Below are 14,161 nucleotides of genomic sequence, written 5' to 3' on the forward strand. Positions count from 1 at the left end.
TGAGAGATGGGCGGCGCTTCCCTCGTTGGGGAAGGGGGGTTTTTGTTAGGGGGTCCTTGTTTCGCAAGGACGGAGTTGGGGCCCACTGTCTCAGCTGGCTTGCTGGTGATCTCTAACCGAATGGTCAACTGTACGCCTGGATATCCAGACACATAGAATCCCAATCCCCAGGTTTTTCCTATTATCCACTCTTTGGATTGCCGTCCTTGTTCTGTGAAATTTATTTTAAGGGGGTTACACCAGCCGGTTTTTTCACAGGTTGCCAGTAGGGCACCCCATGATCGCTCTGTGTCATTCCATTTTACAGTTATGAGGTCCCAGGAGGACGTAGGTTGCCAATAAACAGTCCCCGTGGTTTCACAACCCCATTCTTTACAATACAGGGATTCTAGCCCTCCACACCTTCTAGCTTCTGAAAGGGACCGGCCATCCCGGGGACACACGTAGAAGGTGGAACTTGCCATTCTGGTCCTAGCCTTAGGGTAGCTGCATCCTATGGCTCCCCAGGTGATCTGTCTATAAGCGTTCTCATAGTTTGAGTCAGGGGGTCTGACTCTCTTAGAGGTTGATACATCGGTTTCTGGGATATCCCAGGACTCAAGACCGGCCGCCAGGGCACATACATCAGGTGTAAGAATGGGCCACCAAGTCCAAGGGGGCTGGACTTTCTCTGTCTTCCAGACAACGTTCCCAGTTTGGGACAGTACCTGCCAGGTGAGGGTCACAGGCTGGTGAGGGTTTTCACTCCAACTTGTTCTGCCGCCGCCGAAAACGCAGCTTAAGAGGATGATCAGTCTTTTCCAGCTCCCAAGACTCATCTGGTGCCGAGGGTGGTGCAGGCTTGAGGTGAGAAGCATGGACCCAGGCAGCGATACCGTCGACTTTTACTGCGGTCGGGGTGGTCAGCAACACCAGGTACGGGCCTTTCCACCGAGGCTCAAGGCTGCTGGGTCGGTGGCGTCTGACAAGCACTCGGTCTCCGACCTGGAACGGGTGGGGGATTGTCACGGTACCGGGCTTGTACACCTCCTTGATCTGGTCCCAGATCTGGGTCCTCACAACTTCTAAAGCCTTTAAATGAGTAAATAAGACAGGGAGAAAATTATCATTGGGACCCAATGTCCCTCCAGACTCGAGTATGGGGGGGCGGTCCCCCATAGAGAATTTCATAAGGAGTTAGACCAAACTGGCCAGGGGTATTCCTGGCTCTGAGCAGCGCTAAGGGAAGGAGGGCCACCCAGTCTTTTCCACCGGTCTCTAAGGCTAATTTGGTTAAGGTCTCTTTGATTGTCCTGTTCATTCTTTCTACCTGACCTGAGCTCTGGGGTCTATACGCACAGTGTAACTTCCAATTTATCCCCAGTTGGGTGGCCAGTCCCTGACTTATCTGAGCAACAAAGGCTGGGCCATTGTCTGACCCGAGTACCTTAGGGATCCCGAAGCGGGGTAGAATTTCCTCTAATATCTTTTTGCAGACGGTCAGGGCCGTTTCAGTTTTGGTAGGAAAAGCTTCTACCCATCCGGAAAAAGTGTCTATGAATACCAGCAGATACCTGTTTCCATACCGGCCAGGCTTTACCTCTGTGAAGTCTACCTCCCAGTACACGCCGGGTCGATCTCCTCGTTGTCTCTTTCCGATCTCCCGGTAGGTTGGGACCGCATTTGTCATGACACAAGCCTGACACCGACTGGTGACCTCGCGAACTACAGACTGGAGGTTCGGGATGAGGAGGCTGGTGCGGTTTACTAATTGGAGAAGCTTTTCTGGTCCTAAGTGTGTCAACTGATGCAACCGCTGAATAAATTCTTTCCCCCGGTCAGGGGTGAGCTCTCTTGGCTCGGCCTTAACCTGGGCGGGTTCGATTAGCTCTTGAGGTTTTGTAGTTTCTGCCAGCACTCTGGTCGACAGGGCGGCTTGTTTTGCAGCCTCGTCGGCCCTCCGGTTCCCGGTGGCCACAGGGTCATTTCCCCTCTGGTGGCCGGGGCAGTGGATAATGGCGACCCGCTTAGGGAGGTGAATGGCCTCTAGCAGGGCCAAAATTTCTTCCTTGTTTTTAATGTCTTTTCCCGCAGAAGTGAGCAACCCCCTCTGTTTATATATTGCCCCATGAATGTGAGCAGTGGCAAAAGCATACCTGCTGTCGGTGTAGATGTTGATGTTTTTTCCTTCGGCCAGGCGTAATGCCTGCGTCAAAGCCACTAGTTCGGCCTTCTGGGCTGACGTACCTTCTGGCAGGCTGCTTGTCCACACCGTCCGCTTGCCATCTACGATGGCGGCCCCTGCTCTCCGCTTACCCTCCGCGATGAAACTGCTACCGTCCGTATACCAGGCTGGCACCCCGGGCAATGGCTGGTCCTTCAGGTCTCGTCGAGTTCCAGTTTCTTCGGCGAGGATCTCTGAGCACCTGTGTACTGGGGTGGCTTCCGATTCGACTGGTAGGAGGGTAGCTGGGTTCAGGATGGCAGGGGGTGCAAACGATATCCTTTCATTTAGCAGCAGGCTCTGGTAATGAGTCATCCTGGCATTGGTCATCCACCGGTCGGGGGGCTGCCGCACAATGCTTTCGAGGCTATGGGGAGCAATCACAGTCACATTCTGTCCCAAGGTTAACTTATCAGCGTCCTTGAGAAGGAGTGCCACGGCTGCAACCGCTTTCAGGCAGGTGGGCCACCCGCTAGCCACCGGATCCAATTTTTTTGATAGGTAAGCTACTGGCCGCCGCCAGGGTCCTAAAGTCTGAGTAAGCACTCCCCGGGCCACACCGGCTCTCTCATCTACGTATAGAGTAAATGGTTTGGTGAGGTCTGGGAGGGCCAAAGCGGGGGCTGACAGCAAGGCTTTTTTTATGTGGTCAAAAGCTTTTTGATGTTCCTCAGTCCAGGTAAAAGGGATGCTTTCCTTTGTTAAGGGATACAGGGGTGCAGCTAGGGAAGCAAACCCAGGGATCCAGAGCCTGCAGAATCCTGCAGTGCCCAGAAATTCACGGACCTGTCTGGGGGTCGTGGGAGCGGGGATCTTCATAACAGTAGCCTTTCGGGCCGGGGTCAGCCATCTTTTTCCCCCCTTGAGTAGGTACCCCAGATAGGTGACCTCTCTTTGGCAGAGCTGGGCCTTTTTAGCCGATACCCGGTACCCTAATTTACTCAATTCCTGTAGGAGCTTCTGTGTCCCTTCTTTGCAGTCTCTATATGTGGGGGCTGCCACCAAGAGGTCGTCTACATATTGGAGTAGCACTACCTGAGGGTTGAGGGCCCTAAAGGGGGCCAAATCTCGGTGGAGGGCCTCGTCGAAGAGAGTGGGAGAGTTCTTGAACCCTTGGGGCAGCCGTGTCCAGGTCAACTGACCTGTGTTACCTTTTTCTGGGTCTTTCCACTCGAACGCGAATAGCGGCTGGCTGCTGGGGTGTAGCTTGAGGCAGAAAAAGGCATCCTTGAGATCTAAGACTGAATACCAAGTGTGGCTGGGCGGAAGGGAACTCAGAAGGCTGTAAGGGTTTGGGACGGTGGGATGAATATCCTGTACCCTTTTATTAATTTCTCTCAGGTCTTGGACTGGCCGATAGTCATTGGTCCCTGGCTTTTTTACAGGTAGTAGAGGGGTATTCCAGGGCGATTGACAGGGCACCAAGACCCCTAGGTCTAAGAACCTCTGGATGTGGGGTCTGATACCTTCCCGGGCTTCCTTGCTCATTGGATATTGTCGAACAGCCACCGGTGAGGCACCTGATCTTAGTTCCACTACCACTGGTGGGACTTGATTGGCCAGTCCCATGCCTGCCCTCTCTGCCCATACAGTGGGAAAAAGTTGGAGCCAGGATGGGTCGATAGAGGAGGGACCTGGCTTTTCATGTAGCCGGTATTCTTCTTCTAGGTTCAGGGTCAGGCACAGTGTAGGGCGGTCTTCCCATGTTACTTGTGGGCCCTCAGCAGAAAACTGGATCTGGGCCTTTAGTTTGGTTAAGAGGTCCCTACCCAACAAAGGGGCGGGGCACTCGGGTATGACCAGAAAGGAGTGGGTCACCTGTTTATGTCCAGCCTTTAAAAGTCTCTTTGTGGTCCAGGGGTAGACTTTGCTCCCTGTTGCTCCTTGTACGACTGTCCGTCTGGACCCTACCCTTCCCAGGGGTTGGGTCAAAACTGAATGTTCAGCCCCGGTATCGACCAGGAACTCAATGGGAGTCCCCTCCACAGTCAGCGTTATCCTGGGTTCGGGGAGGGGGTCCGAACCTTGACTCCCCTAGTCATCTAGGGACAGAACTTTGGCTTCTCTGACGTTTTTCTTTCGGGGACATTCTCTTGCCCAGTGACCCTTTTCTTTACAGTATGCGCACTGGTCTTTGTCCAGAGGAGATCTTTTATCCCTAGGTGTCTTTCTTGCCTGGTTGCTCAGATTCCCTGTCTGCCTATCTCTAAAACCTTTTTCACTTACCATTGCGGCCAAAATCCTAGTCAAGTTTTTTTCTTGGCGCTTATCGCGCCGCCTTTCTCTCTCTTCTGCCTCTTTTTTTTCTCTTTCTTCTCTTTCTTCTTCTGTCTCCCTTTTGTGGTACACCTTTTCTGCCTCCCTCACTAAATCTTGCAAGGAATAATCTTGGAGCCCCTCTAGCCTCTGTAACTTTTTTCTAATATCTGGGGCTGACTGTCCGATGAAGGCCATGGTAACTGCAGCCTGCTGCCCCTCAGAAGAGGGCTCAAACGGAGTGTATCTCCTATAGGCCTCCATTAGGCGTTCTAAGAAAACCGAAGGGGGTTCTGCCGGTCCTTGTAAGACCTCTCTTACCTTAGCCAAATTGGTGGGGCGCCGAGCTGCCCCTTTGAGACCTGCCACTAGAGTCCGGCGGTAGACCAGGAGACGCTCCCTACCTGCGGCTGTGTTGTAGTCCCACTGAGGTCGATTGAGGGGGAAGGCCTCATTAATGAGGTTGTCGAGTTGAGTAGGGGCCCCGTTGTCCCCCAGGACGTTCTTGCGGGCCTCAAGGAGAATCCTTTCTCGTTCCTCCGTGGAGAAGAGAATCTGTAGGAGCTGTTGGCAATCGTCCCAGGTGGGCTGATGAGAAAACATAAGAGACTCAAGGAGCCCCGTGAGTCCTGCTGGATTTTCAGAAAAAGAAGGATGATTAGATTTCCAATTATAAAGATCTGCTGAAGAGAAAGGCCAATATTGCAGAGGGACTAGGCCGTTGGGCTCGGCTGGGGGTCCTATGGCTCGGAGGGGTAAAATCACAGTGGAGTCAGGACCCGAGTCGTCTGCCGGACTGCGGGCACGGCGACTCCTGGTCCCCGCGGCTGGTCCCTCAGGATCGGAAATATCGGGCGCCTGGACCGGCGCCGGTCCGACCGCCTGAGGGGCCAGAGGAGGTGGCAGGGCTGCCGGATAGGGCGGGGGCTCAGAGAGAAGGAGCGAATCGTCGGTTGCCGGGTAGATGGGGGGTCGGGGAGGAGCGGATGGCCTCTCTGGACTGGAGACGACAGCGACCTTGACAGAGGGCGGCATCCATGGTGGGGGACTCTGGGCGAGGTCTTGCCACACCACGATATATGGAACTTGGTCCGGGTGTCCCCCGATTTCCTGAAAGACAATCCTTTTAACTGCGGAAATGACAGAGACATTAAAAGTTCCTTCCGGCGGCCACCCAACACCGAACGTGGGCCACTCGGAGGAACAAAAGGTCCGCCATTTTCCCTTTCTGATTTCCACGGACAGATTGTGAGCCCTTGCTCTCACGTCCCTCCAGTGATCTAGAGTGAGGGAGAGAGGGGTAGAGTTATTTTGTCCCATTTCGAAGAGAGGGACCACGACACAGAGGCCTATCAGGAACAAAACAAAAAGAAACCAGAAACGGCGGCGAGATCGAGTAGCGTAGAGACAAAAGAAGGAGTCAGATGGCAGAGCGCGCCTCTCTAGACGCGGCAGTGGGATCAGAACATAATGATCCTCTCCTGAGGGGTCCACCAGGCGTCCCTGGTCCTCCCCTGATCCTGGGACGTCTCCCAGGATTACCGGGCGGTGAGCCCCCGAACACGTCTGTTCGCTACTCACACGTCGCTCCCAGAGCGATCAGCCCGGAACAAACTGAAACCAAAATGCGCGCACTCAGAGGGACAGTCAGAGTTACGGAGTCAGACACAGAAACGAGACACGGAGCGATCGCTGGCCAGCTTACCTCCCGTTGGTGGGTCGGTGGTCCTTGGGTGGGGGTCTGATCCCGGACGAGCCCCCAAATGAGAGACGTCTGATTTGGGCAATCAATCAGTCAGGAGAGACCCTCCCAAGGAACAACGAGACCACGGCTCCGGATGCAATTAGCAAGAGGTTTTATTGAACACACGGGTACCCGGGCGGCTCAGTCTCTCGGTAGACTGGCGCGCGCCGAGTAGAGTTTTTGAGCTTGTTTTATAGCAAAAAGCGCGGGTACAGAAGCGAGAAGCAAGGTAATTGGTCGGTTTAAACAAGGCCAGGGAAAAAGCGCGGGTCATGTGGGAGTTCTTGAAACAGCTGAAGGGCGCCCTGGAAACTGCTGTTGATTTTTTTTTTTTTTTTTTACTAGGGTATTTTTCTGTGCCTTGCGGAATGGCGTTACTGCGGCTAGCTTGGAAAACACTACTTTCATTACGAATAATAATTAGAAAATAGGAATTATATGAGGAGAGAGGAGAAACCAAATTGTGCAAGAAGAAGCCTGTATTAGTCCATTTCTGTTGCTTATAACAGAATACACAGAACTGGGCACTTTGTAAGAAAACAAGATATATTGCTTACAGTCTCAGAGGCTGGAAAGTCCAAAGTCCAGGGAACAGAACTGGAGAAGGCCTTGGTCGTGATGACAGTGACCTAGGCGTCTCATATTGAGAAAATGCTGGAACAGAGAGAGAGAGAGAGATTTCTCATGTGCTCTTTTAAAGCCCTCAGAACCACACCCACGACCACCATTATTAATCTATTCACTAGGCAGGGTCCTACAATCTAATCACCTCTTCAAGGCCCCACCTTTCAATTACCGTAAAAGGATTTCCCAGTTTCTGTACACTGTCACACTGGGGACTAAGTTTTGGGGTGACATTCAACCCAAGGCAAAACCCTTTAGGAAAGAAGTGCATAGTTAAAATATATATTAATTTAAATTATTTTTGAGGCTCTTAGGTAGCTAAGAAAGGTAATTAAATTAAAAACACCAGTAATTTTGGGGCCGGCCCATGGCTCACTCGGGAGAGTGTGGTGCTGACAACACCAGGTCAAGGGTTAAGACCCTCTTACCTGTCATCTTTTAAAAATAAAAAATAAAAAAAAACACCAGTAATTTTGTTCTGTAAACTGACAAGTGTGTATATGTATTTTCACTACCCACACATATTTTCATTACCCACACATATTTCAATTTCACCCAGACTGTGTATGTTTAATGTTCTAAATAACTAACAAAGACTGATAAATTAACCTTTTTTTTCCTAACGCAAATTGTCTATATGCACATTTAAGTATTTCTCATACCAAATAAATGTAAATTTCATTTGTTTCCATTTAGCCCAAAATATTAAGTTACAAAGCCTCAGCTGGAAAATATTATTTATATAGAGCCTCTGTTTGTTTGCAGCTATTTCCCAGTATATATTTCTATTATTTAAGATTTAACTAAATTTAATTTTCATTTTTTGTAAACTTTATGAATTTTTTAGTTTTTGAAAATAATTTGATACCAACATTCTGTAACGATTAGGAAATGTTTCTCATATTTACTGCCTGTCTGGTAAAGTATTTAGAGAGTTGCTTTTCCTATTTTGGTTCAGTTGCCATTTAATTTCTAAAACCAAGAGGTTGATGCATAGAACTTTAAATATTATTAAGTAAATACTAATATGCTTATTAATATTATTTCTATAATATTTCATACAAACCTGTATTCTTGGCCAGCATTTCATTCTCTCATTCATTCATTTTCTCATTCAACAAATATTTGTACATTCCTTTATTACCAAAGTAAAGCTTGACTTTTTGGCTTTGAATTGTGAAAGTTTACATTGCTAGGTAGATGTCATATTGTGCCTTGTGCTGTGATATGTTCTATTTAACTGTCAATATCTATAAACATCTCTCAATATGACCTGTGAATGTTAAACTATTTACAGTATTTCCTGCAATTATCTCTTCAGAAATGTGACAGAGAAAAACGGGCTCATGTCACCCACAGGATTTCAGAAACATCTAGCAAAAATCATTGTAACTTGGGTTCTATTTTAAGACATTACACTCAGTTTTATTGTCATGTACTTAGATTATTTCAGTGTCTTAAAAAATATTTTAGAATGTTTTTTGTTATTATTCCTTTACATCTTTTTGTTGTCCAGGTGACTAGTATTTCCATTTGTAAAGGGAGTTTTTTGATTACTTAGGGAATAGGAAAGTATTATTTGCGGTTATTTACCAACCTCCTTTGTTTGAAAGCATTATCTAAAAGAGAAAGAAAGAGAGGAGATAGAAAAAGAGAAGCCCAAGGAATGGAAAATATACAATTGACTTTTTTTGTTAGTCTACTAATGTGACATGTGACATGCATGATGTAGACAGCATTGTTTTATACATACTTTGGTGACTTCCAAAGTAAACAGAAATATAATAGAATTTTACAGATAAAAACTCACTCTTAAAATAAAAACCAGAAAAGTAAGGCCTAAAGAGAAAATAAAATGTAAGTCCCCTAACTCTCATGCTAACATTTCCTCTATTTCTCCTAATAAATCTTCATCCTGCCTATGAGAAGCTTAACATCTAAAAACAGGAACATCCTATATAAATATAAGTACCAAATTTCCTTTCCCTGTACATACGTGTATTTTTTATACGTAAAAAAAAGAAGAAAAGAAAATTGCAGTTACCCCCAAATACACGTGGTTGTAATAGCTAACACTTTCTAAGTACCTGCTAGGTGCTAACATTTTATTTCGTTTTCATCATATCATCAAGATAAATAAATAAATAAAACCACCTGTAAGGTAAGAGGTAGGTTAGTGTAGGCAGATTCTTTCACAGATGAGGAAATGGAGGATCAGAGAGATTAAATTACTTCCCCAGTGTCTTAAAGCTAGTAAATGGCAAATCCAGATGCAGCCCAGATGTTCTTAACCCCAAAGTGATGATCTTAGCCATTATGCAGTTTTCATAGTTACTGATATCAAATCCTTTTCCAAGATTAAATGCAAATAGTGGAAAGGGCATTGTGTACATAAAAGGTAGGAAAAATGAATTCTTTTTAGAGTCAATATATTACTTATATATTGCTGTGTAACAAATTTTTTACCCCAGGATTTAGCAGCTCAAGGCAACAAACATATTATCTCACAGTTTCTGTATGTCAGGAATTTGGGCACAGTTTAACAGGGTCCTCTGGATCAGATCTCTCACAAGGCTTCCATCAAGGTGACCACCAGGACTGCAGCCACCTCAAGGTTAGACTGGAGGGGGATCCACTCCTAGGCTCACTCACACAGTTGTTGACAATATTTAGTTCCTCAAGGGTTGTTGGACTCAAGATCTCAGTTTCTGGGTCTCTATTGGCCAGAGCCTCCCTAGTCCCTTGGTGCATGGGCCTGTCCATCGGGCAGCCCAGAGAGTGGCAGCTGGCTTCCAACCAGATGAGCAAACATGAGAGCAAAGAGACTGAGCAGGACAAAAGCCAGAGTCTTTTAGAAATCTAATCTACAAAGTGAAATCTCATCTCTTCTGCCATATTCTGTTCATTAGAAGCAAGTCCCTGGGCCAAGCTCATACTCAAGGGGTGAGAATTATACAAGGATACCAGGAGGGGGATCCCTGGGAGCCATCTTAAAAGCTGCTACTCACAGACAAGAAAGGGTCCTCAGAGGATATTGAGAACTAAAGGCTCAATACTGACTGTAATCTATATGTCTGGCTCTAGAAAAATTCCTGAAGTGAATGTCCTTCAGTAGCCTCCATCCTAATTCAGGCAGAGCTTAACATTATGCAGAATTTAGCATGCCAGCCTCCAGTATGGCCTGAGAAATACTGTAATTCTGTGTAGGAGTCACCTTGACCAAAATTCTTTTCTTTTCAGAACTAAATTTTCACTTCAAATATAATAAAAATAAATTGGTGGATGTAAATAACTAATTTTTGTATAATATAGTGAAAAGAAGGGGGGTTCTGGAATCTTCTGATCATATTTAAAGATATATCGCAAAGATGCCAACTGTTTGAACACAGGCGACGGAGGCTCTTAACCTGTCAAAGCCTCAGCTTCCTGACTGTGATTCAGGGGTACACTAACTCTTTCATAATGCTACTATGAAGATTAAATAAGATGATATATATGATGGTATTTTGTTAACTAGAAAGTCCAACATGTAAATATAAATTTTGTCAGTACTGCCCTTAGCCTCAGAACAGGATAGATTGTTAAGAACAGCTGCTTAGCATACTATTTAACCATCTTATTAGAGTAATAAATATCTTTGGAATATGGATGATAAGTGAACAGTGTTGTCACAGTATTCAAAGCACCATTAGTAGCCACATTTGCTGTTGATTTACTAAAGAGAAAAAAAAAAAGATTTCCAGGCAATTTTGTTTCAAAGAGACACTTGTGTTTTTAGAATTTGCTTGCCTAGAGGACACTGCGGAGGTTTTGAGGCGACGCACAAGCTCTCTGTAGTACTGAAACACCTGGCTGCATGCAGTTCCTTCCGCTGTTTTCCTTCATTCCACACTGCCGCAGTTAAAATGTTCCTGTTGTGTCATTGACTTGAGAGAAAACATTTTCCCATATCATGTAAGAACTACATGGAGTGTAGGCCCCTGATGGACCAGAAGAGAACATTAGCCTTTCTCCTTCAGTGGCCCAGATTGAAATCTCGTCTGATATTTTCCGATTAGAAATGAGATGGTGAGATATTTTCTGGGAAGTGATTTAGGTACACTGAAACAATCTATAAGGATCTATTGATTACAAGTAGACTTGACTCAAACTTGATTGTGCGTAGTGAAGTACCTTGGAAGGAGATGTGATTGACAGGCAGTACAGAATAGACGTGGTGCTGGAATAGTTAAAATGTTGCAGCTCTACATAGAGGTATATGGGCAAAGCAATCTGTGGAAAACTGTAAGTTGAGAAGGAAAAACAAGGAATTTAAAATACTGAAAGACTGTATACTGTATGGTTTTGGTAACATATTGATTCAAACAAACAAAACGGGCTTTTGCACACAGGGAGTTATAGGAGGAAGGGAATTCCAGGGAGTTCTGTGAACTTTGAAAATATTTCTATTCCCACAAATATGTATTGGTTGCTATTACGTTGTTCCTGATTAGTTTTGGTTAATTAGATAGTTTTTAAATAACTTAACCAGCAGATAATAATGGCATTGCCCATGTAACAGGAATCAAACAAACAAAAACCTGAATCCATGTGTCCTGTCCGTAATCTTGTAATAATACCTCACAGTAGAGACTAGAAAAAAATAAAATGATAATTTAAGAATTTTACAACTTGTGTCATTAGTATAAAATATATATTAACATAATAAGTCAAACCCCAGCCGATTATGAAAATGTAGGAATCTACTGAAAATCTTGCATTCATTGTATTCTAATTTCCTTACTTTACTTGGAACTCCCCTCAACAAATTTACTTGGAACTGAGATCTTCAAGTAAGCAACATTTAAGGTAATATTATGATAGGTATCTCCAGGTACACTTTGCCTGGGACAAATCTTCCCTCTGCTCCAAGCAAATATAAATCTTTCTGCAAGGTACTCTAAGAAGGAGAGCACAGGAAATGGTAACTTCTTTGAACCTACCTGGTGACTCTGTTAGTGTAAATATTATCCTGAAAATATTTTATTTTTTCATATAAATAGAAAATTATAATCTGGTAGCATTTTATTCTGAAAATAATTCGTGATACTTCAGTTTGAAGAAATTTCAAACTAATCATGGTATTGAGGCAAGAAAGAAATTCAGTTATATTAATAAATCATAAATCTGAAACAACTAAATTTAAATTAAATTTCATCTGAACAGCTCAACTTTTTCCAAACTAGCTAAATAAATCTCATTGTATCAGTATATGCATATATTATTATATGTTTCAAGGGGCAGACACTCCCTAGTGTACTTTACTCTACAGCATTTAAAAATAAACCAGAGATTGTTCTTTGTAGACACTATTACCAATGAGGGGACAAGAGTGGAAGAAACTAGAATTTAAGATAATCAGTTGTTGTGGAACCTGATATTCTCTTTGAAAATCGGGTCATAAATTATCTAGTCCCACACTGTCCAAAATGGTAGCCACTAGCAACATGTGGCTATTTAAATTTAAATTAATTAAATAAGTAAAATTAGAAATTCACTACTTCAGTTGCACTAAGCACATTTCAGGTGTTCAGTAGCCACATGTAGCATTAGCACTTGTATAGAGCATTTCCATCATCACAGAAAGTTCTACTGGACAGTCCTGAACTCTGCCTACCATTTGCATGTCCCTATGAATGGTCTATGTCAGAGATACAATCAGAAAAATATGTGGAGCTCTTGATATTCTGTCCCAAATGCTGATAATTAGATAGCATTTCTCTTCCTCTTTAATAGTTAATGAACACAAAACATCTCATGGCCAAGGTGTTCCATTAAACCATGAAAGTTATACAAAATGAAGGTTGGAAATACTTAGAATTACATATTGAGTGCAATGAAGCACTAAAATATGCCTATCAGGTCTCCATTTGTCCTTTATGTTTGGAAAGAAGTTAATGGAAAAGAGCTTATTTGTTAAAATACTTTTGATACTGAACCAAACAATATTATGAAAGGAAGTTTTTAATGTGTGTAAAGATTAGAATGTCATTGAACCAAAATACCTGACATTGTGTAATGGGCTTCACCCTATTAGGAAAAAGATTTTTCCTCCCCTTATTCCAATACTTTATTCCTGCAAGACTTAAACTGAATGTGTTTAAACATTCAGAGTTATCAATAACAACATAAGTGATCATATTTCTTTCTATCTGAGAACCTGCTATCTAAGGATGTCAATGTAAGGTACTGCACTGCTGTAAAACATTACCCAAAAAAAGTGAGCCTGCCCAATTTTTTCCTAGTTTTCGCTGCTGGTTGTGGTGTTAAGTGAAATACAATGGATTCACAGAGAAGATCAAGAATTACAAAACCTCAAATTTAACCATTAATATGATGACTTAAATAGAAGGCAGATTTTCTCTAGGAAAAATATAGTGGTGTTTGTCCACTGTTAGAAAAAGAGAAGCTGAAGCAATGGTTTTTCTTCTGTGTCACGTACCTAGAAACAGGGATCATTGTCTCTGAACTTTCTTGACCTTAACCTGTTCTCTTTTGCTAAAGTCATTAAAACGATTAGAACCTCAAGGAGGGTTACATGTGACGTTCTTGTTCACTTTTTAACTTACTCTGAACTGAATCAGCCAGCTTTAAATCCTGCACGCATCTTATTAATCCCACCTAGCTCTTCTGTCTGTCTGGATGAGTTTCTTCAGCAGATTCCTTGAATATGCGTTAAAAAACATAAATCACTGGATTAAACTTGTAGAGAATGATGAAAGCTAAATTCGTGTATAGACATGTGGTGGGACAAATGGACCCTTTTATTATTTAACCTGAATGAAAGCAATAAATTTGAAACAGGTTTAACTGATGATATCGGTAATCCACAACAGATTTTGTAAGTGTTTTTGAATGAACATTGGTTTTGTTCCATAATCCCTGGGATTAAAGAAGGGTTAGATAACTCAAACAATCTGCAAAGAATCGTATTATTTTGCTATTTATCTTTTATTTTTACAAAAAAAAAAATGGTAGGTGTGATTTAGGCTTTAGCAAATTAGACTAAAAATTATATTTGTCATTTTGTTTTTTAAAATTTGTGGCTGGGGTTAGACTATGTAGTTTTTACCTGTGTTCTTGGGAAGCAGCCTGTTCTATGTCTTCTGTTTAACAATACGTAGTATTATGTAGTAAAAATACATATCTTATAATTACTTATACCGACAATAGTCTCTTCTGTTAATTACTTGCTTTACTGATCTCTCACATTCACTTTAGGTCTTCTAAATTGTATAAACTTTATGATATAGAATAAAGGTTTTTTTAAAATTTGATGTACATTCACAGAATTG

At 43.6% G+C, this 14,161-nt stretch overlaps 1 protein-coding gene across 1 annotated transcript; it reads right to left on the reverse strand.

Moving 5' to 3' along the window:
* Positions 1–756: 756 nt before the first annotated feature.
* On the reverse strand, positions 757–5,779 carry LOC134384930 (uncharacterized; the record flags this gene model as incomplete). The annotated part of the gene is given in 2 exon segments (XM_063106747.1): positions 757–1,146; positions 1,148–5,779. Coding segments are annotated over 2 exon segments (5,022 nt in total), but the record flags the coding sequence as incomplete, so codon positions are not given.
* Positions 5,780–14,161: the final 8,382 nt, after the last annotated feature.

Source organism: Cynocephalus volans, chromosome 8 (assembly GCF_027409185.1).
Source record: "Cynocephalus volans isolate mCynVol1 chromosome 8, mCynVol1.pri, whole genome shotgun sequence".
NCBI lineage: Eukaryota > Metazoa > Chordata > Mammalia > Dermoptera > Cynocephalidae > Cynocephalus > Cynocephalus volans.